Below are 23225 nucleotides of genomic sequence, written 5' to 3'. Positions count from 1 at the left end.
AGAAAACGGATAGGATAGCATCATCATAATCCTCACGTGCCCGAAGGGACACTGCTTTATGTGCTTTGTGAAGATGGTTCATAAACATAATGTCACGTACCCCTTGCAGGAACCCTTCCCAACGAGGACATCGGGGTTTAGAGAAGTTAAGTAATTTCTCCAAGGTCACTTGATTAGTAAACTGCTCAGCCAAAATTTTCACTGCACTTTGACTCCAAAATATTGCTTCTTAACCACAATTGTATAGTTGTCTTTAAAGTGTTAATAATTTAAAGGAACAAGGTTTGTTTCATCAAGAAAAAAGCTAACTCTCCTTTCTTGTTGCTCGAGTGTGGGAGCAGATTGCCACTAGGCCCCTGGGTTGGAAATTAGGGACTGTGGTCACTAGAATGGGTAAGAGGGCAGTAGAAAAACCAGGACAGTCTAATAAAGACATAGGCCTGGTGATTACCAGTGATTGGGGTGTGTGTGATTGGAAGCTCACAGTGGGGAGGGGCGGGACAGGCACACACAGAAGTCTTGGGAGGGCAGAGTCCGCAGTGTGGATCTTATCTGGGTGTCATGGGACTTGGAGGAGAACAAGGTACATTTGTGTTCCCTGGTTGTTCATCAGGCTACCTCCATCCTAAGGTCTGGTTCATGAATAGAAGGCCAGTTATAGCTCACCTTCTTTTCCTCCGTCTAAAGAGCTTCTTTTAACTTTTCTGTCAGAAATGAGGGATTGATTAAACATATTGTAGCACATCCATAGGATGGACTACCCTGTAGGCATTAAAAATGATGCTACAGAAAATATTTAGTGACATGGAGAAATGAATGTTCTATGTTAAAAAGCTGACTATAAAACAAAAGCCAGGCTGATTCCATTTTGCTTTAGAAAATTCTATATAGATGTTCTACATACACATGTGCACCAAAAGATAAGAGCAGTTAATGTGACTTTTATCATTTTTCGCAATTTTCTATAATTTCCAGTTTTCTTATAATGAAAGCTATTGTGTTTGCAAAGAGGGGAAAAGACACACACACACACACACACACACACACACACACACACACCAATTAAGGTATGGACCATATGGCGTTCTCTCTTAAAGCTAACACAGGTTCTTTTTTCTTCCCTTATTGGTCTTAATGAACTATTGTAGGAAAGCTTGAGCAGAGGTCTCCAGAAGTGTCAGCTTACGGTGCCCTACCCAGACCTACCCAGCCCGTGTGCTTTGGCAAGTCGCCCTCCAGGAGATTCTGACACTCACTGAAGCTCGAGAACCATGGGTTTAAAGGACCAGATGCATTCATTCCAATGCCAGGTTTCTCAGAATTACAGATAACCAATTCCTGGGTCTATGAAGTTGGTGTGCTTGACCCACCTGCATGGAGCGCCCTTTCCCTGGATGACCTCACATTCCTCTTGGGGGGCACAGTGGCCCAGGCCCCCTGGTGGTCCTGGGGCCCCTGGCTCTGGTACCTAGGTCAGCAGCAACATTCTGCTTCCTCGGTCCCCTCATTCTGTACACACTGGGCAACTTCGCCACAGGCCAGGGATTTGCAGGGATCTGCTTGGGCAGCTGTAAGAGATGGGGTAGATATTAGTGAAAGCATGGAGGCCCGAGCAGGGGAACTGGCAGAAGTCAAAGGAAGGGAGCAGATATATTGGCTCTCACCCCATTTTGAAGTGGGTTGTACAGTAGTGATAACAGACTGGAGTGGAAAGAGAACCACACGTTTCTGTATCTTTGACAAATGAGCTTGTAGACACATATTTAGCTGCAAATAGAATTACACACAAACCTTGTGCATCAGCATGGCCTAGAGGCCTTGTTAATACGCAGATTCCAGGCCCCCCTCCCCACCCTCTGAGTTTCTGATGTGTTTCTAAGGAGGCCCCAGTGGTACTGACATCTGGTTTGGAAAGCACATTTTGATAACCACTGCATCGAAAATTGAGTTTTGATTTGCTAGTTATTTTTTAAGGTATTTTCTGCAGAGATAAGCTGTAAATGTATATATTTAAAATCAGGTGTACCTTATGAAGTAGTAGTCATTTATGAGGACATTTGGAAAACTCAAGATAATTTTCTAATTTAAAGAACATCTTTCTCTTAGTCTCTTACTGATCCCTAAACCCCTAATGTCAGAGATTCATTCTTTTAGATTGTTTTTCCTCTCTTAAAATTCAAATAGACTTCTAGTTTGTTCTCTTTTTGTGATTAATTGTTCTCTTTCACTCTATTCTTAATTCTGTAGGATTGTCTCAGATTGTTTGTAAAGTGGATTGTAAATTGAGAGAATCTCATGGTATTTAGTTCTGTAAGGACCGAGGCTCCGGAAGCCTCTCTCTGCCTGTATGAGCTGGCACACTGAGCTCTCAGGCGGAGAAGCAAAGGGCAGATGGCAGAATCACACTGGGGCTCAGGGCCTGAGACCATTGTTCTTTCTACTCTAGAGGGTTTCCTGTTACACCAGCCATTTATCCTTCAGATTATTCTTTCAAAAAACACGTTACGTGCCAGGAAGGAACTAGGGGACCGGTAACTGTGTATAAAGTTGTTCTCGCAAGAAGCTTAGGGGAAGGCACAGAGAGCTTCTATACAAGAAGCCCAGTACCTTGTCTAGCATAATAGTCCTACATATGAGCTCCAGTTATGTTAGAGAAGAGATCTCCATGGAGGGGATCGTTTGAGCTGAGTAAGGTGGGTTGCATCTGTATGTGCAAAGGCCACAAAGGCATTCTAATTGGACCAGCGGCAGGAGCAGAGGCAGGGAGGTGAGAGCAGTGGACGTGAAGATGGAGCAGGGGAAGCCCAGTGTGGAAAGAGCAGACTCGTGGATGGAAGGAAGGGAACTACGCCTGGGAAAGTTAGAGCCAAACGCTGGGAGGTGTTGAATGCTGTGCTAAGGAATTTGGACTTTCTAGGCAGGTGGGAGCCACAGTGGATTTTGGGCAAGGGAAGGGTATGACCAGTATTGTGCTTTAGAAGATATGTAAATACAACTTAGAATTTTCAAAACTAGGATCATTTCAGTAATCATCTGGTCCAGTATTTCCCAAGTGGGAACATTTTCAGATGTGTGTGTGTGTGTGTGTGTGTGTGTGTGTGTGTGTGTGTGTTTTAGTGCAGGTTGAAATAAATATAACAGGTTTCTCTCCCTTTCCTCTGTTCTCTTTTACCCTTTCTCTCCCTCCAACCTCACCCCCTTCTCCTTTTGCTTTTAAGTCCCTGGTGGTCATAAATAAGCTAATATCTATTGTGAATCTTCGATCAGAGAACATAGTTGCTTTGCCAAATTGACTGACCTCAGAAGCTCTTTAGATGTGTCGTTTGGGGACACCTTGTGGAGTGAGAATTTCAAAGACCCTCTTTGTTCACTGTCCTGGTCCAGCACCTCCTAGTGGTGGACGAAGGGAGAGCAAGAGAGATGAGTGAGACCAACCCAAAAGCTGAGGGCAGGAGCAAGCCCCGGAGAACAGTTTTGGGTTTCCCAGCAAGGTAGATCTGTCAAAAGTCTACGTGAAGTTATATTTCTCTGCAGGTCCAGGGACCTTTCTGGACAGCCAGGCCTGGCTAAAGTGAACTGGTTTTCTCTGCCTCACAGCTGGCCATGTTATGGGATCCTTATCACTGTTTGGAAAATAATTCAAATTTATCCTGATAACCCAGATGATTCACACTCAGGGCCTGGTTTAATAAATAACAGCTGTCAGCAACTTTACTCTCAAGACTTTTGTCTTGAAAACAGAAGCCAGGAGGGAATGATCAGAGCTCCATTGCCCTCTCTGCAGAGGGGAAATACAGTATACTTATGTGGAAAGCTGATGGAATGCACAGATTCTGCCCTGCTGAGGACTCATAGGAAATGTGAGATAACCAAATGAGTTTTCTGTTTGAAAAAGGTTTCTGTTTCATCATGATTTCCTTCAGCCCAGCCAGGCATGCTCTATGCAGCAGTAAAGCTGAACTAAACACAATAAGGTAAGGCTGAAGAAATGACTATCCAAATTTGGGGGCCTGAGTCAGGTATAGTTTATCAATTACTTGCTTTTCCCATGTTATTTATTCAGGATCAGTCTACAAACAAGAAGTAGGAGACTTGAAATCACACAGCTGAGTTTTTGTTTGCTGTATACTCTTCCTGGGAATTAAGAGAAGATCCATTTATTCAATAAATATCAATTTGGCCCTTCAAAATCTTCAGCACTGGGAATTTCAGACGAACTAATTGCTTTAGATTTTTATTTTATCCATACATAAGATTCTACACTTTAGATAAAATTTTGGAGCTAGAAGGTATTTCAGAGACCTTCTTTAATAATTTGCTCACTTTGCAGATGAGGAAGCTGAAACTCAGTGAAGTTGAGTATTGCCAAGATCATGCCTGTTTGTGCTCAGTCCCTCGACTTGCGGACTGTGTGAGGCGTTCCCGGGAAGGAAGGAACCCCAAGGGGGAGCTGGTGGACCATAGCATAGCCTAAAAAGCTAATTGCAATCAATTAGAATCATAACAGAAGAGACCATTTACAACAATTTGTGAAGCAAATCATACTGCTTCCACTTTCATACCTTAAACATATTTTCCCTAGGTATGTTAATGATCCTTTTAATGTCCATGTCATTCTTTGAGGGATACCTCTAACTTTGGGCTTTAGGCAAAGACTAAGACCTGGATGTGATCTGATTCTGGGGAGGAAGCACCATGAAAGAGAAGAGAGTGATTTTACAACGAATGAAAGTTTAACCAGTAGAAATTTCTTAAGAAAGCTTTCCCAATATGTCATATCCCAAAGATATTATTATTTTTTTTTTTTGTGGGCACTATGCAAATATTTCTCTATGAGCCTGTACCACACCCACCAAACACCTGGTATGGTTAGGGGCACCCTCTGGGCTTACTACAATTGCTTGCTGACAAAATCACTTATTGTTCTTAACCCATCTGGGTAGGTTTTCTGTAGATCAAGTTTGACAATCTCTCTGTAGAGGCAGCCCAGGGCATTTGGCCTGAGAGAGTCCAGTGGTGTCAGTAACTGCTCATTTGCAAGTGATGGGAAAGGTCCAGGTCCATCCTGCATCCAGATATTTTATTCTGGCTTCGTCTTTAGCTTCTCATGTGAATTCTGGCTGTAATCAGAGCATTAATGTCATTCTATGTCAAGCCTTGTCCCTGATGTGCCTCAGGGATCATGATCCTGAACCTTCACCAGGAACTTCACCAGGAGCACAATGACAATTATTTATGTAGTAGCCCCCTCACCCCCTTTTCCAAGGGGAATATCTTCCAATACCCCCAGTGGATGCCTGAAACCAGAGATAATACTGAGTTTTCCCCTATACATACCTATGATAAAGTTTAATTTGTAAATTAGGCACAGGGAGAGATTAACAACAATAACTAACAATAAAAGAGAGTAATCATAACAACATACTTAAAGTTATGTGAGTGTGGTCTCCCTCTGGTAACCAATATGATAATCAAGACAACTACTAAGTGACTAAAGGGTGGGGATACACCGGACGAAGGGATGATTCATGTCTTAAGATTGATATGGTTTGAGATCTCATCATGCTACTCAGAAAGGTGTGAAATTTAAAACTTAGAAATTTTTTATTTCTGAAAATTTCCACTTCATATTTTCAGACTGCAGTTGACTATAGGTGCCTGAAACTGGAGTAAAAGAAACTATGGGTAAGGAGGGACTACTGCATGAACAGGGAGTTCACATTTATTGAAGGCCATTCTGTGTTTGGTACTGTGCTCGGCACTTTATTTTTTACTAAAAGCCCGGTGCACGAATTTGTGCACCAATGGGGTCCCTCAGCCTGGCCTGCAGGATTGGGCCCAAACCGGCTCTCCGACATACCCTGAGGGGTCCCAGATTGAGAGAGGGTGCAGGCCACGCCGAGGGACCCCAATAGTGCATGATTGGGGCCGGGGAGGGACCCGGGAGGTTGGCCAGCCAGGGAGGGACTGTGGGAGGGCTCCAGGGCATGTCTGGCCCATCTCACTCAGTCCTGATCAGCTGGACCCCAGCAGCAAGCTAACCTACTGGTCAGAGCATCTGCCCCCTGGTGGTCAGTGCACGTCATAAGGAGCAGTTGAGCAGCCTTAGCATATCATTAGCATATTACGCTTTGATTGGTTGAATGGATGACTGGACACTTAGCATATTTGGCTTTTATTATATAGGATTATTATTATTTTTTAACTGGGAAAAGATTTATGCAGAATAAATTCCAAATATGATAGATTTACACTGAACTTAGAAGGATATTTGTAAAAACAAAGCTAACATCAAATAAGTATTTGGAACACATAATTTTGAGGGGAAATATTTTCAGTCTAATCATAGTGATTACATTACTTTGGAAACATCTTTAAATGATTATTTAAGCTAATATCATTTGTAATCACCTGTGTATTTTATGCATAAAATGAATGACCAATTTGACCTCAATAAAAGCAACATGCAACATTATAGAAGTTTAACCAATATTAACTTCAACTGTTATTTTGTAATTCTTAACTATGACTTAGTTTTGTGCTGGACACTTTAAACAAGTCTTCATGGATATTCATACAACCCTTCGAAGTCGATATCACTGAAAATTAAAGCCCATTGTAACTAGAGAGTGTAACTCAAGATTAACATCTGTATGTCTCTTTACAGTGTTTGGCTTTAACATTGTTCTAGTGGCTTTCAAATATGGGGTTTTCAGGAGACATTTCAGGCCTCCAAGGGCTAAAAGGAGGCCAGGGACAGTGGGTCCCGCCCGGCCACTGCCAGCATCTCCACTCTCACTCGTTTTCATATCAGACTTCCTTCCACAAATGCTTTCCATTGAAACGAAGGCTCTCCCAACTAAACAGAAGCTGAGAATCACTGTCTGCCACCACTCCTTTCTGCGGCAGAATGTTTCATGTTTCCTTGTGGAAAGTATAGTCTGACACTACAGCGGCTCCACATTTGCTTCTGTTGTTCCTGTGTGACATCAATGCAGATGGCTGGAAATGAGAGAGTTGCATGTGGGGCTTGGAAATATTGCATTGCTCTGAGATTTCCAGTGTAAGCACATTTTCTGTATCAGCTTCTCCCTCGCATTTGCTTATATAATGTCTTCCGTATGCATTTCACAGGTCCTTAAGAGCATTTCCACTTGGCTGACGGAGGGAGGATGTATGTCTCTCAGCTCTCCATCACGTGATAAAAAAAGCATTCAAATGAATGCGCCTGCCTACAGGGAACACGTCGAGGCATTTTACAGTTAAAGTTTAAAAGACGATAGTCCTGGTCATCAAGAAGTTCACAAGTTCAGGGAGATCATAGGTCCTTGATGGTCTAAGACGGTCTCTCCACTCTCCTGTTTGCGGTTCCAAGTGCTCTCATGCTTCTCAGGCCTGAAAATAGGCCTCCGAGGGTCCCAAGCCTGCATTTCACCAACTTCAGTTCATTACCCTCTCCCCTTCCCTTGCTCTACACCTTGAGCATGGATTGCTTTCCTGCCCTTTTATCTTCCTTTACCATTACGTTGTCATTCTCTGTCCTTTCATCATCTCCTTCTCAACACTTGTGGCCCGGAAGTGAAGCATCTCTCTCGGCCGGCCTGTCCCAGGGCAGGTTTCAGCCCAGTTTGCCTGTAACTCGGGCTTCACCTGGACTCCCTGGGCTGCCGGCCTATTGGGTCTTTATTCATTTCAATGTAATGAAACCTGGTGTTCACTAGGTGGCGCTCAATAGCAAAAGAAGTAGGAATAGATTCAGGGGGTGAAATTTTAAGTCCGATTTCTGTCTCCTTAAAAACCACTGCGCGGTGCACATCGGTGAAGGGCAGTGAGGTCTGGAAGGACCTGGCGCGGGGGCAGCTCCCGGGGACAGCTGACAGAGCCCTTATTACCGCGTGATTACCGCGGCAGGGCAGGTCTGGCTGGTTGGGGAGATGTGCTGGAAATTCCCGGACCATCTTTTCTCATTTCAAAAAGGCAGCGTTAGGGCTCTGGAGTCCCGAGGCAGGCGAAGGCGCTGCCCGTGGTGCCGAGACACCAAGCGCCACTCCAGAACGGAGCGAACAGATTTCCCGCGGGTCAGCGCTAGGATAAAGCCGGCCACCCCCGCACTTAACCAAGGCTTGTCCCGGTGGCGGTTTTGTTGGTGGGGAGGAGCCGAGGGTCCTTCCTTGGCCTGGGCCATCAGAGAATGACAAACCTACACATTCCCCATCAGTGCTAATCTGCGGGGCACAGGCCTCACAGCCTTAGCCCACCGCACCTTTAGGGGCTCACCAACATGCTTTAAACGCTTTAAAATAAAAATTGTAATATAACCCAAACTGGATTATACTCTTCTCTATACCAGCACAATCGTAAGGTATAATGTTGAATGTTGTTATTAGCCAGTATTATTGAAGGCAAAGGGCCTGGAGCCCAGCCGTGGTCAGTCTCCAGGCCCCAACCTCCCTGTAACACGGCGCTGGCTGGCGCGCTGCTTGGTGATGGAATAAACACGGCCCTCTGCCCAGGGCTCACCTGAGATGTAAGGCAGGGACTCGCCTTGCACAGAGGCCCATGGGGCTTACTTTCTCCAGTCCAGAGAACATTCTGGGATTTGACTGCACCTGCAGAGGGCTCATCCCTGCTGTCAACGCTGACGCCTCCAGGAAAGCACCCTGGGTGGGGAGGGTCGGTGGCCTTGGGGGTGTAGGTTAGCATCTTTAGGTCTCATTAGTCCCTTCTATAAAATGGGGCATTTAAACCAGGTGATCACTAATATCCCTCCAGTTCTAGGTGTTGTACCTGAACAAAGGCAGCAAGAGCATTAGCCGACATGCTGGCACGTCCCTCCAGGATTGCTGATGCAATGAATGCAAAGATTAAAACCACTTAAAACATTTATATTTCAGTTATTGTTTCATTACTTTATGTTATTTTATGATTGGCCAAAAATGTTTTGCTTTTGGCTTATTGCTGAAGGGTAGGATTCAAGGGAGAATAATTTGAATAATTATTCTCCCTTGCATGTGACTGGAGATGAATACGTATTTGTGGAATTGAATAAGCACCACCTGTACATATAAAGGTGACATCTGGAAGTTTGGGACTATTGTTTCTGAGAGTGAAGTTGGTTTTTTGTTTGTTTTTAATTTGTTTGTTTATTTGGCATTTTAAGAATATGACAGTTTTATAGGGAATTTCACTTGGTGAAATGTAGAACCTAACCATTCATGTAGGATGAATTAAACTGAAAGGTGCTGTCACTTTTCCTAAGTAGATTAAACAGCCTCTGTACACCGGTCGGAAGGTTGATAAGACTTCTTTTTAGGAAAAGGCAGTAGATAGAGCGGGAGGGAGCACAGGACACTGCTGCCGAGGCCCCGCTGCAGCACGTGCTGACCGTGTGACCAGTCAGAGGGAAGGCGCTCACCCTTCTCAGAGTCCCAGCCTCCCCAGCTGTGTGATGGGCAGGACTGATAGTCCCTGCTGTATGTAGTTATTAAGATTAAAAATAGTGTCAGTAGAGGCTACTACTGTTTTTGTTGTCATTATTGTGATGAGTGACATCTACCACCTTTGGAGAGCTGATGACCACATGGGAATCTTATAAATTATGCAACTTTCCAGAGAAAATGATTGTTTATCCACATTCTGGCTGGAAGCATCCTAGATGCCGACTGTAATTAATTTCAGTGTTTACTACTCACTAGCTTTGTAGTCTGCTCATTTTTGAGGAGGCTTCTTAGGAATTCAAGGAGAGAATCTGCTAGAATAAGTAGTTTTGCATATTTGAAATCTTCAACCTGCACAGCTAACTGGAATGAAAGCCCTACCTGCTTCTGAAGACTTTTCATAGCAGCCTCAAGGGACGATGGCTCTAGTTGCCAGGGATGCTGGCAGAATACTGAGCAAGCCGTGATTTATTCGGGTTTTCAGTTGATAAATCACAGGTAGTTCTAACATTGGTTTATACTTTTTATATCACAGATTTATTCATTCAGGGAGTTTTCAAAAGGCGAATAGCAAACCACACACAGTAATAACAGTGTGTCCCTTCGCCCATGTCGGCACCTCTGCGGATGTCATTCTGCTGAACTGATTGCCGACCCTCATTTAGAGGACGCATCCAGGAATTCAGATGCTGCTCTGAAAGTGGAATGATACTCACCTAGAAATCTCAGGGGAATTTTCAAAATCTCTCTTCTTTTTATTCCAGAACTAGTAATGGAATACTATTCCCTCCTCCCAGTATGACTACCACAAACCCCTTTTCCACCCTGACCTTAGGCCAGAAGGAAAGAAATGAGAAACACTTGATTGGATTTTATTGCAAGTTTGGAAGTGGAACTAAACAATTGATCTGTTGTCTGGGCATTGCCTGTAAATGCAATAAAATTGGGGCGTAGAAAAGAAACGCTAATCCTTCTGACCAAGACTGTCATACATTCCCCTCAGCCTGCCTAAGCTTTCCGCAGGCTTCTTCCGGACTCTGGGCCCTGATTCCCTTTTCTTACAGCAGTTAGTTAGTTTAGAAACCCTGTAGTTGCCCCTTTTATCTCTTTCAGGCTTCCTGACAGTATTAGCCAGGACCGTCTCTCTCCAGCACCTGGGCGCCATTCTTTTGAGATGTTACCATCAGAGAAATTAGTGGTCCCCGCCTCCCAGTCTCTGTGGGAGGTTGGGAATCCTGCTCCAAGTGGCACGACAGGAGGTGGACAGGGCAGGTTGACCTTCTCATTTTCCATCTCATCCCAACCTCCCGGAGAGCCGGCCCTTGCCACTCCACTAGGTTCCTTTTGCACAGTGTTGCAATGACCTCCGAACTGGCAACTTGACCTCCATCCACTCTCACTCACAGCTGCAGAAGTTGCTGCCGTGTCTTTCTGCAGCATCTTCTCCTGCTTTCTTCAACCCCCACAGCCCTGTTTCCCCACTAAGTGTTGGGCAATCTCAGAGTTCCATTCCCAGTTCTCTTTTCCTCCCCTCTACACACGGCCCTGAGCCATTCTCACCTGTTCTCTGTTTTCAAGTTGTGTAATTGAAATGTATACCTTCCTGGTTTTCTGATCCAGTCATCTGCTGACGGGCACCTAGGCTGTTTCCAAATCTTAGCTATTGTAAATTTTGCTGCTATGAACATAGGGGTGCATATATCCTTTCTGATTGGTGTTTCTAGTTTGTTAGGATATATTCCTAGGAGTCAGAAAACTATGGTACATCTACACAATGGAATACTATGCTGCCATAAAAAGAAGGAATTATTACCGTTTGTAGGAACCTGGATGGAATTGCAGAACATTATGCTAAGTGAAATAAGCCAGTCAATGAAAGAAAAATACCACATGATCTCACTCATTTGTGGATAATAAAAAACATTATAAACTGATGAACAAAAAGATAGATACAGAGGCAGTAAAGCATCAAACAGACTGTCAAATTACAGTGGGAAGGTTAGGGAGAAGTGGGGGAAATAAGAGATCAACCGAAGGACTTATATGCATGCATATAAGAATAATCAATGGATGCAAAACATTGGGGGGCGAGGGCATGGGGGGGGTAATGGTAAGATATGTACACATATAATACCTTAATAAAAAAAAAAGAAATGTATACTTTCCCAAATGTATATTTTCAGTCCTGGCCTTGTCTCTGGCCTCTAGACACCTACTTTATAGACCAGAGATCAGCTGATCTAATGTCCATTTTCTTAAAACTGGTCTCCCCTCCCCCCCCCAAAAAAAAGAAACAATTTTTGGAGTATATTTACTAGTATATCCTTAAGATAGCATATTCATTTTTGCTTAATTTTTTTGCATTTAAACATTTTAAAGAAGGAATTTATCTATGTACCCTTTGTTATTAGTTATATATTTTTTCTAAGTATCTTCCAAATGTGCAGTATTTTATGAATGATAAACAACTATATGTTTTTTTATTTTTATTTTTATTTTTAATAAATCTTTATTCAGATTATTACAATTGTTTCTCCTTTATCCCCCCATAGCTCCCCTCCACCCGGTTCCCACCCCACCTTCTGCCCTTACCTCCCGCCCCCACTGTCCTCATCCATAGGTGTATGATTTTTGTCCAGTCTCTTCCCTCGCCCCTCACACCCCTTTCCCACTGAGAATTATCAGTCCACTCTCTTTCTATGCCCCTGATTCTATTATATTCACCAGATTATTCTGTTCCTCCGGTTTTTAATTCACTTGATTTTTAGGTTCACTTGTTGAGAGATATGTATTTGTTGTTCATAATTTTTCTCTTTACTTTTTTCTTCTTCCTCTTCTTTAAGAATACCTTTCAGCATTTCATATAATACTGGTTTGGTGGTGATGAACTCCTTTAGCTTTTTCTTATCTGTGAAGCTCTTTATCTGCTCTTCAATTCTGAATGATAGCTTTGCTGGGTAGAGTAATCTTGGTTGTAGGTTCTTGCTATTCATCACATTGAAAATTTCTTGCCACTCCTGTCTGGCCTGCATAGTTTCTGTTGAGAAATCAGCTGACAATTGTATGGGTGCTCCCTTGTAGGTAATTAACTGTTTTTCTCTTGCTGCTTTTAATATTCTGTCTTTGTCTTTTGCTCTTGGCATTTTAATTATGATGTGTCTTGGTGTGGTCCTCTTTGGATTCCTTTTGTTTGGGGTTCTGTGGGCTCCCTGGACTTGTAAGTCTATTTCTTTCACCAGGTGGGGGAAGTTTCGGTCATTATTTCTTCAAATAGGTTTTCAGTATCTTGCTCTCTCTCTTCTTCTGGCACCCCCATAATTCTGATGTTGGTACGCTTGAAGTTGTCCCAGAGTCTTCTTACACTATCTTCAACTTTTTTGATTTTTTTTTTTTTTTTGCTTTTTGCTTTTTCGGTTGAGTGTTTTTTGCTTCTTTGTATTTCAATTCTTTGACTTGATTCTTGTGTTCCTCTAGTCTGTTTTTGGGTCTCTGTATAATATTTTTTATTTCAGTCAGTGTATGTTTAATTTCTAGTTGGTCCTTTTTCATATCTTCGAGGGTCTCGTTATATTTATTGGCCTTTTCTAGGATATTCTTGAAAAGCCTTATAACTGTGGTTTTGAATTCTATATCCAGTCGTTTGTTTTCCTCCATTTCTTTAGTTTGTGATCTGTTTCTTTGACGCTGCATTTTCATTGCTTCCCTGAGTTGGTAAGGTAGATTTGTGTGCTAGGTTTCCTATATGGCCCAGTGGGTCAGCCTCCCCAGGTAACCTGAGGTGGACACTCTTGGTGCACCCCTTTGTGGACTGTGTGTACAGCCTTGTTGTAATTAAGTCTTGATTGTTGTTGGTATCACTGGGAGGAATTGACCTCCAGGTCAGTTGGCTGTAAGGATCAGCTGTGTCTATGCTGGGAGAAGTTCGGTGCTGGAGAGAGCCTTATAGGATTAGACTTGCCAAATTGCAATAGCTTCTGTGCTCAGCTTGGATGGGGTGGAGTCTCAGGGCAGAGTAGACAGTCTTGGCTTCCAGTCAGCCTTGCTCTTGCGCGCACGCACGCGCCTTCAGACCTCTGCCTTCCCCGGCTCCCGAGTCTCCGCCCGAGAGTCCAGACTCCCCCCATAAGAGCGTGGGTCCCCAGGGGCTCGCCTGGAACTGGGGTTCAGTGCAGTCAGAATTGGTGCTCAGTGCAGTCAGGAGCTTCCGACTCCCTTCTGCTAGGGAAAGCCTGTGGCAACCTCTGCAGCCTTTGTGCGCACTGGCACGCGTGCCTCCAGAACCCTGCCTGCCGGGGCTCCCCCGGGTCTCCCCCGGGTCTCCGAGTCTCCGGGTGCCTTTCTCTCTACCTGACAGTCCAGACTCCCCCTGTATGAGCCTGGGTCCACGGGGTTTCGCCCAGGACTGGGGTTCAGTGCAGTCAGAACTGGGGTTCAGTGCGGTCGGTGGCTTCCTTCCCCCTTCCGCCAGAGAAAGTCAGCCAGGCTCTCAGCCGCCCTTCCTCTCTGCGCACACAAAGACCCTTTGCCGTACCTCCAATTCTCTGTGAGCTTTTCTCTTTCCTTCTAGTTGTAGAATTTTCACTCAGCCAGCTTTTTTGTGGTTCTGGATGGTGTCTGTTCTATCTTTTAGTTGTAGTTTTGAAATTGTTGTGCGAGGCAGCAGTTTAGGTGCTTACTTATGCCGCCATCTTGGTTTCTCCTATATGTTTTTATTTTATAATCTTGAGAATACTTTAAGGACTGTTTAGTATTAAATTTGAAGACTTTTTGAGTTTTACAAAATTTTATTAAAGTTCAACTTTAAAGAAAAAAATAGAACACCTAAGTGGATGCAAATAGATTGAGCAGGGACTCTTAGGCAACCTGGCTTCATTTTTATTAAAAAAAACAACCCCACAATTTTTATTGATTTCAAAAAGGAAGGGAGAGAGAGAAACATCAATGATGAGACAAAATCATTCTCCGGTTGCCTCCTACATGCCCCCTGCTGGAGATTGAGCCTGCAACCCAGGTATGTTCCTTGACCTGGAATCAACCCATTACCTTCTGGTTTATAGGTTGACACTTAGCCACTGACCCACACCAGCCGAGCATCACAACCTGGCTTTAAATGAGCTGGTTCAGCATGCTTCTCCCTTCCTTCTAGGCTGAGCTCCCATATACCTCCCTGCTGTGTATCCAAAGCTTTCATCACAGTGGAATAACTGAAGCACTCTATCACTCTCAGAAATATCTGCATCTTCCCCTTACCCTTTCTGGAATAGCCCCTCCCCACCTTCTCTGCCTGGGCCCCATCATCATATACCAAGGTATCATAACTCCATATTGCCATCTGTCTAGGAAGCCTGCCATGGCATCCCCTTGCCTCTGTAGAATTAATTGCTCTCACCTCTGTGCTTCATAACTTTTCTGTTCATATCCTGAGTATAGTATTTAGCAGACTGTATTATAGCTTTTTGTATACGTGCCTTTTTCTCTTGGTAGACATTTAGTTCCATTTGCCTTTGGGTCCTGGTGCCTATAATAGTGCCTAACTGTTGGCAGGTGATCCCTAAGTGCTTACTGAGTGTCTGAATGAACAGAGATCCAAATTATGGTTGCATTATTACTTGTCTAACTTTTCTATAACAGCAAAGACAAGGGCCAGAGGGACTAAGAGGCTGAGAAATCTTGGATGGTTTAAGAAAAATCATTCAACATTTGGAAATTAAGGAGAAAAGCTGACCATATGATCTTCAATGTCATGCTAGAGCAATAACAGTCCCCTTAGTAAACAGGGATCACCTATGGGCCAACCCAGCCAGCTGTCTGCTCTTTTACAGCCCGCAAGCTCAGTATGGTTTTTAGGTTTCTCAGTGTTTACCACTTCATAATATCCCCAATTTTACCTTTTGGCTCACAAAGCCTAAAATATTTACTATCCAGTTCTTTAAGAAATATGCAGCTGAGCCCTACCCTAGGAGGCAATAACTTTGTTTGACTTACCATTTAATATTGATTATGGCATTTTACAACTCTATAAAGTTAGAAGTTATAGAAAATAGATAACATACAATGATTGTATTTTCTGTTTTATATTTAGCTTAACAATATTATTTCATAATTCTCCTTTGTTCTCTGGTTATATAAAATTCCTGTTCCACCTGGCTGGTATGGCTCAGTGGATAAGCATTGACACATGCAATCACCAAGAGCTCACCCCTTCAATCCCTGGTCAGGGCACATTCCAGGGTTACTGGCTCTCTCCCCAGTAGGGGGCATGCAGGAGGCAGCCAATGGATGTTTCTCATTGATGTTTCTATCTCTCTCTCCCTCTTCCTTACTCTCAAAAAAAAAAAAAAATCAATGAAAGCATTAAAAAAATTTCCTATTTCCATATTCCCTTTAAATCAGATTTGTCAACCTAATAATTCCCTTATCAGTTAGTTAAATAAACTTTAACATATGCTCACTACCAGTATGAAACTCACGATTTTCATATTTTGAGGGTTATTCTTTGACAAGGGTTGTTAGGAACAAAGGGTAGTTAGGGGCAGCATCTCCCAGGCTAAGGGGACAGTGGCCATGAGGTGGGGGAGCCTCCAGTGTGGTATGGTTTTAGGGCTAATCTCCATTTCCTCCCAAGAAGGTGATAAGAAAAGGGCCAAGGAGTAAGACACCCAGGGACTCAGTTTTGCTGTATTTGTCCATCCTGATTGGGAAAGGGTTAAAATTATAGGATGCCATTCCCTTTTCCAAGGATAGATTCTCCAGATTCTCTAGATCTTCTCCCATAGACAAAGCTAGGTATTCATTCCTGACACACAGTATTTCTAGCAGCTGCTCCTTTTCTCTCTCAAGATTTCCCCTCTCAATTCTCTTTCAAGGAGTTTTCTCAACAGATTGGACTAACGCCAGTGAGTTCAATCGAAATACTGGCAAGATTGAACCTGGATCAGGGAGGTTTCTCGTATTTGCTGAAATGAACTTCCAGTATTGTCTGGGCTTCTGATGATCAGCACCCCTCAGAGTTCTGTTACTACATGCTGGGGGAAGAGCTCTGCCATGTGTCAGCCCAAGTCTTACCGCTGAAAAGACCACGCCGGGGATAGAGCATGGGCTGTGTAAACTGGAATTTGAGTCCTTGTTCTCTGGGAATCAGAAGTAATTATCTTCATTCAGGGTCCAGGAACCTGAGAGGCAGCATGATAAGTTGGTTGTACTTGGAGGACATTTTAATCAGCTCGATTGTCAATCACCATGACAGCTTACGCTCAAATATACCCCAGAAGGAGAACATCTGGGTCGCTCAGTTGTGCTGAAAAATTAGGAGCAAAAGAGCTGTCATGTTCTAGTATTTTTTTTTTTTTTTTTAGAAAAGGGGAAAAATGCTATTGAAAATTATCTGCATATTTTTTCTTAATTTATTTTAAAATCTAGACACCCATTTCTTCCATAATCAAAATACTAATTTTGTGCATATTTCCCCAATCTAAAATTGGGCAGGAGAACTGATGTTAGAAACACTTCACAGGTTTATTTTAGAATGACATTTTAAATTTCAGGTTCAAGAAGTTTTATAAGCTATACAGATTCATAGAAGTGAGAAGTTAATTAGCTCTGCTCAGAAGCAATGGTTTGTGAGTGTTTGGGGATTTTGGGCTGTCTCTGCCTGGATTGGAACAGGCTATAAAAAGGGAGGAGGAGCTGTGAATAATGTGAAAATGAGGGTGTAGGGTGTTTTTTTTTTTTTTTTTTTTTTTCAAATTTTTATTAAGGTATTATATGTGTACATATCTTACCATTGCCCCCCACCCCCACCCCACTCCCATACATGCCCTCACCCCCCAATGTTTTGCATCCGTTGGTTACTCTTATATACATGCATATAAGTCCTTCAGTTGATCTCTTATTTCCCCCACCTCTCCCTAACCTTACCACTGTAATTTGACAGTCTGTTTGATGCTTTACTGCCTCTGTAACTATCATTTTGTTCATCAGTTTATAATGTTTTTCATTATCCCCAAATGAGTGGGATCATGTGGTATTTTTCTTTCATTGACTGGCTTATTTCACTTAGCATAATGTTCTCTAATTCCATCCAAGTGCCTACAAATGGTAGTAATTCCTTCTTTTTTATGGCAGCATAGTATTCCATTGTGTAGATGTACCATAGTTTTCTGATCCAGTCATCTGCTGATGGGCATTTAGGCTGTTTCCAAATCTTAGCTATTGTAAATTGTGCTGCTATGAACATAGGGGTGCATATATCCTTTCTGATTGGTGTTTCTTGTTTCTTAGGATATATTCCTAGGAGTGGGATTACTGGGTCAAATGGGAGTTCCATTTTCAGTTTTTTGAGGAAACTCCATACTGTTCTCCACAGTGGCTGCACCAGTCTGCATTCCCACCAGCAGTGCACGAGGGTTCCTTTTTCTCCGCATCCTCGCCAACACTTGTCGTTTGTTGATTTGTTGATGATAGACATTCTGACAGGTGTGAGATGGTATCGCATTGTTGTTTTGATTTGCATCTCTCGGATAATTAGTGACTTTGAGCATGTTTTCATGTGTCTCTTGGCCTTCCTTCTGTCTTCTTTCGAAAAGCTTCTATTTAGGTCCGTTGCCCATTTTTTTATTGGATCATTTATCTTCCTTTTATTAAGTTGTATAAGCTGCCTGTAGATGTTGGAAATTAAACCTTTATCAGTGATACCATTTGCAAATATGTTCTCCCATACAGTGGGGTTTCTTGTTGTTTTGTTGATGGTTTCTTTTGCTGTGCAAAAGCTTTTTATTTTGATGTAGTCCCATTTGTTTATTTTCTGTTTGGCTTCCATTGCCCTAGGGGCAGTATCACTGAAAAAGTTCTTTTGGCATATGTCTGAGATTTTGCTGCCTGTGGATTCCTCTAGTATTTTTATGGTTTCCCGTCTTATATTTAAGTCCTGTACCCATTTTGAGTTTATTTTTGTGTATGGTGTAAGTTGGTGATCTAGTTTCATTTTTTTGCATGTATCTGTCCAATTTTCCCAACACCATTTATTAAAGAGACTGTCTTGACTCCATTGTATGCTCATGCCTCCTTTGTCAAATATTAAATGTGCATATTGGTTTGGGTAGATATCTGGATTCTCTATTCTGTTCCATTGATCTATATGTCTGTTCTTGTGCCAGTACCAGGCTGTTTTGATGACAGTGGCTTTGTAATACAGCTTGAAATCTGGTATTGAGATCCCTCCTACTTTATTCTTCTTTCTCAGGATTGCTGTGGCTATTCGGGGTCTTTTTTTATTCCAGATGAATTTTTGGAGAGTTCTTTCTAGGTCTGTGAAGTACGCCGTTGGTATTTTAATGGGGAGTGCATTGAATCTATAGATTGCTTTGGGTAGTATGGACATTTTAATGATGTTGATTCTACCAATCCATGAACATGGTATGTTCTTCCATCTGTTTACATCTTCCTCTATCTCTTTTTTCAGTGTCCTGTAGTTTTCCGCATATAGGTCTTTTACCTCCTTGGTTAGGTTTATTCCTAAGTATCTTAATTTTTTTGGTGCGATGGAAAATGGGATTGCTTTTTTAGTCTCTCTTTCTGTAAGTTCATTGTTGGTGTATAGAAATGCCATAGATTTCTTGGTGTTAATTTTGTATCCTGTTACATTGCCGAATTCATTTATTAAGTCTGTTAGTTTTTTGATGGAGTCTTTCGGGTTTTTTATGTACAATATCATGTCATCTGCAAATAAGGACAGCTTTACTTCTTCTTTTCCAATTTGGATGCCTTTTATTTCTTCTTCTTGTCTAATTGCAATGGCTAATACTTCCAGTACTATGTCAAACAGGAGTGGTGAGAGTGGGCATCCCTGTCTTGTTCCTGTTCTTAGGGGAAATGGTTTTAGTTTTTGCCCATTGAGTATGATGTTAGCTGTGGGTTTATCATATATAGCTTTTATGATGTTGAGGTATGATCCTTCTATTCCCACCTTGTTGAGAGTTTTTATCAAGAAAGGGTGTTGGATTTTGTCAAATGCTTTTTCTGCATCAATTGATATGACTATGTGATTTTTATCTCTCAATTTGTTTATGTGATGTATCACATTTATTGATTTGCGGATATTGAACCATCCTTGCATTCCTGGGATAAATCCTACTTGGTCATGGTGTATGATCTTTCTGATGTACTGCTGGATCCTATTTGCTAGAATTTTATTGAGGATTTTGGCATCTACATTCATGAGGGATATTGGCCTGTAATTCTCCTTCATTGTGTTGTCTTTATCTGGTTTTGGTATTAGGGTGATGCTGGCTTCATAGAAGGAGCTGGGAAGTGTTCCTTCCTCTTGAATTTTTTGGAATAGTCTGAGGAGGATAGGTTTTAGTTCTTCCTTGAATGTTTGGTAGAACTCTCCTGTGAAGCCGTCTGGCCCCGGGCTTTTGTTTGCCGGAAGCTCTTTGATGACTGCTTCAATTTCTTCCATAGTTACTGGCATGTTGAGCTGTTTAGATTCTTCCTGATTGAGTTTTGGAAGGTTATATTTTTCTAGGAATATGTCCATTTCCTCCAGGTTGTCCAGTTTGTTGGAATAGAGTTGTTCGTAGTATTTTTTAACGATCCTTTGTATTTCGGCGGGATCTGTTGTTATTTCACCTCTTTCATTTCTGATATTGTTTATTTGGGTCCTCTCCCTTTGCTTCTTGGTGAGCCTGGCTAGAGGTTCATCAATCTTGTTTATCCTTTCAAAGAACCAGCTCTTGGTTTTGTTGATCTTTTGTATTGTTTCTTTGGTCTCTATGTCGTTTATCTGTGCTCTGATCTTTATTATTTCCTTCCTTCTGCTTACACTGGGCTTTTCTTGTTGCTCTTTTTCTAACTCTTTGAGTTGTTGGGTTAGGTAATTTATTAACCCTGTTTCTTGTTTTTTGCAGTAGGCTTGTAGAGCTATGAACTTCCCTCTCAAGACTGCTTTCGCTGTGTCCCATAGATTTTGGATTGTAGTGTTTTCATTGTCATTTGTTGTCATGATGTTTATTATTTCTTCTTTGATCTCTCTGGTAACCCAGTCATGGTTTAATAGCATGCTGTTTAGTCTCCATGTGTTTGATTTCTTTGGGTTGTTTTTATTGTAGTTGATTTCCAGTTTTATGCCACTGTGGTCTGAGAAGATGCTTGATATGATTTCTATCTTCTTGAATTTGAAGAGACTTTGCCTATGTCCCAACATATGGTCTATCTTTGAAAATGACCCATGTGCACTTGAGAAGAATGTATATTCTGTGGCTTTGGGGTGAAATGTTCTGAAGATGTCAATTAATTCCATCTGGTCTAGTGAGTCATTTAGGATTGATGTTTCTTTGCTGATGTTTTGTTTAGAGGATTTGTCCAATGGTGATAGTGGGGTATTAAAGTCTCCTACTATGATTGTATTGCTGTCAATGTCTCCCTTGATATCCTCCAGGAGTTTTTTTATGTATTTGGGTGCTCCTGTATTGGGTGCATATATGTTTACCAGAGTTATTTCTTCTTGTTGGATTGCTCCCTTTAGTATTATGAAATGGCCTTCCTTATCTCTTGTTATGTCCTTCAGTTTGAGATCTAATTTGTCAGAAATAAGTATTGCTACCCCAGCTTTTTTTTCAGTTCCATTTGCCTGGAAAACCTTTTTCCATCCCTTCACCCTCAGTCTGTGTGCGTCTTTTTTTCTGAGGTGGGTTCCTTGTAGACAGCAGATATATGGGTCGTGTTTTCTTATCCAATCCGTTACCCTATGTCTTTTGATTGGGGCATTTAATCCATTTACATTTAAAGTTATTATTGATAGGTACTTATTTGTCGCCATTCCTATTCTTTACCCCTGTGTTACTTCTTCGCTTCCTGTTTCTTTCTTTCTTTTTTTTTTTTTTTTTTTTTTTTACAGTAGACCCTTTAGCATTTCTTGCATTGCTGGTTTGGTGGTAATAAATTCCCTTAGTCCTTTTTTGTCTGTGAAGCTCCTGATTTCACCTTCAATTTTGATTGACAGCCTTGCTGGGTACAGTATTCTTGGATTCAGCCCCTTTCTTTGCATGACTTTGTATATTTCATTCCATTCTCTTCTGGCCTGATGAGTTTCTGTTGAGAAATCAGTTGCTAGTCTGATGGGGGTTCCTTTGTATGTAACTTTCTGTCTCTCTCTTGCTGCTTTTAAGATTCTTACTTTGTCGTTGGTGTTTGCCAATTTAATTATAATGTGCCTTGGCGTCGGTCTTTTGGGGTTCATTTTGCTTGGGACTCTGTGAGCTTCTTGGATTTGTGTGGGTTTTTTCTTCCCTATATCTGGGAAATTTTCTGTCATTATTTCTTCAAAGAGGTTTTCTATTCCTTGCTCAGCTTCCTTTCCTTCTGGAACCCCTATTATGCGGATGTTGTTTTGTTTCGTGTTGTCCCAAAGTTCCCTTAGACTCTCCTCCTGCCTTTTAATTTTTTTTTCTAGAAGTTGCTTTTCTTGGGTATTTTTTTCCATCTTGTCTTCTAGCTCACTGATGCGGTCCTCTGCTTCTTCTAGTCTACTCTTGATGCTTTCTATTGAGTTCTTTACAGCAGCGATGTCATTTTTCATTTCTTCTTGGTTCTTCTTCATTTCCTCTTGGTTCTTGCTCATATTGTCGAATTTGTCTTCCATTCTTTTCAGCCACCTTATGACCATTTCTCTGAATTCTTTTTCTGGAAGGTTGCTTGCCTCCATTTCGTTTACTTCCTTTTCTGGTGATGCCTGCTTTTCTTTCATATGTGGGCTGCTTCTTTGTCTCCCCATGGTCTCTCTTCTCTGGGTGTCTGGTTATGTAGTTCTCTCTCTCCTTATCCCAGGCGAAATCTGACCTTTCCGTGGTGGAGTGTAGAGCTCCTCTGAACCCGTGTGCTTGCGCCAGTTGGGGAGCGTTGTTCTGGGGCTCGCAGCTGTTCCTGGGGTGCCGCAGTTGTGGATTCTCAGGCTTCAGATAAGCTCCACTTTCCAGATCAAGATGGCGCAGACTCCGCGTCCAAGCCCGCAGCTCCGGGAGGGGACCCAGCCGCAGTTGGTGCTGCCAGGTCAGGGGAACCCCGTTCAGCAGTCCCCCACCTCCTTCTGGAATTCAGCTGTCTCCCAACCAGCCAACAAACACTCCTTGTGCGACCCTCAGCTGTTCTTTCTTTCTGCTCCGGGACAAGGCTTGGAACACGTCTGTCTATTCCGCCGCCATTATTCCCTCTCGAGGGTGTAGGGTGTTTATGAGTCTGTATCTGAGTGGGTCCCTGACCATGGCTCACTCTTGGATGGCCACCTTCCTCTCCTCAGCAGCCCCTGCCACCAATGGTAGCTTGTACTGCTGCCACTGATACCTGTGTGGCTGGTTCCCTACTCTTCAGCTCTGGTGTTCACAAAGATTGTCTACTTGATCGAGGTCTACTCAGCCTCCACTGAAATTTTCCACTCAGCCTCAACGTTTGGACTTCGTGTTTGTCTCTTTATTGCTCAGTTTTAGCAAGTCCTGCTAAATTGGTTTAGCTAGAATGCCCCCTCCCCCACCCTCCACATCTGATCACCCTCAATATCTCATCAGGTTCCTCATCCTCCACATCCTCCAGGTGATGTCTGATCACCCTGACCTGCCTTCCTCCAGAATCCTTTTAGGTCAGTTTAGCCAACCGTCCCCCTCCCCCCATTCCAACTTGCTGTATTCAAAGTTGAGTCCATTCACCCTCCCTCACCCCAAGATCCCATTGCAGGGTACCTATACCCATCAAGATAGTCTTTAACAAGTACCATCGAATAATGGTTTCTTTACCAGT

General features: G+C 42.5%; 1 protein-coding gene across 1 annotated transcript in view; it reads right to left on the bottom strand.

The window, feature by feature from the left end:
• IMPG1 (interphotoreceptor matrix proteoglycan 1) overlaps positions 1-23225 on the bottom strand; it is a gene marked incomplete at both ends in the record, with an annotated part of 138103 nt that overhangs the window by 8574 nt on the left and 106304 nt on the right. Inside the window, 1 exon segment of the mRNA XM_080665104.1 lies at positions 1485-1568. Coding sequence (XP_080521230.1) covers positions 1485-1568 — 84 coding nt within the window.

Source organism: Plecotus auritus (assembly GCF_963455305.1).
Source record: "Plecotus auritus genome assembly, chromosome: 4".
In the NCBI taxonomy this organism is placed as follows: domain Eukaryota; kingdom Metazoa; phylum Chordata; class Mammalia; order Chiroptera; family Vespertilionidae; genus Plecotus; species Plecotus auritus.
The sequence above is the reverse complement of the archived record's forward strand: the minus strand, read 5'-3'. Positions and strand labels throughout refer to the sequence as shown.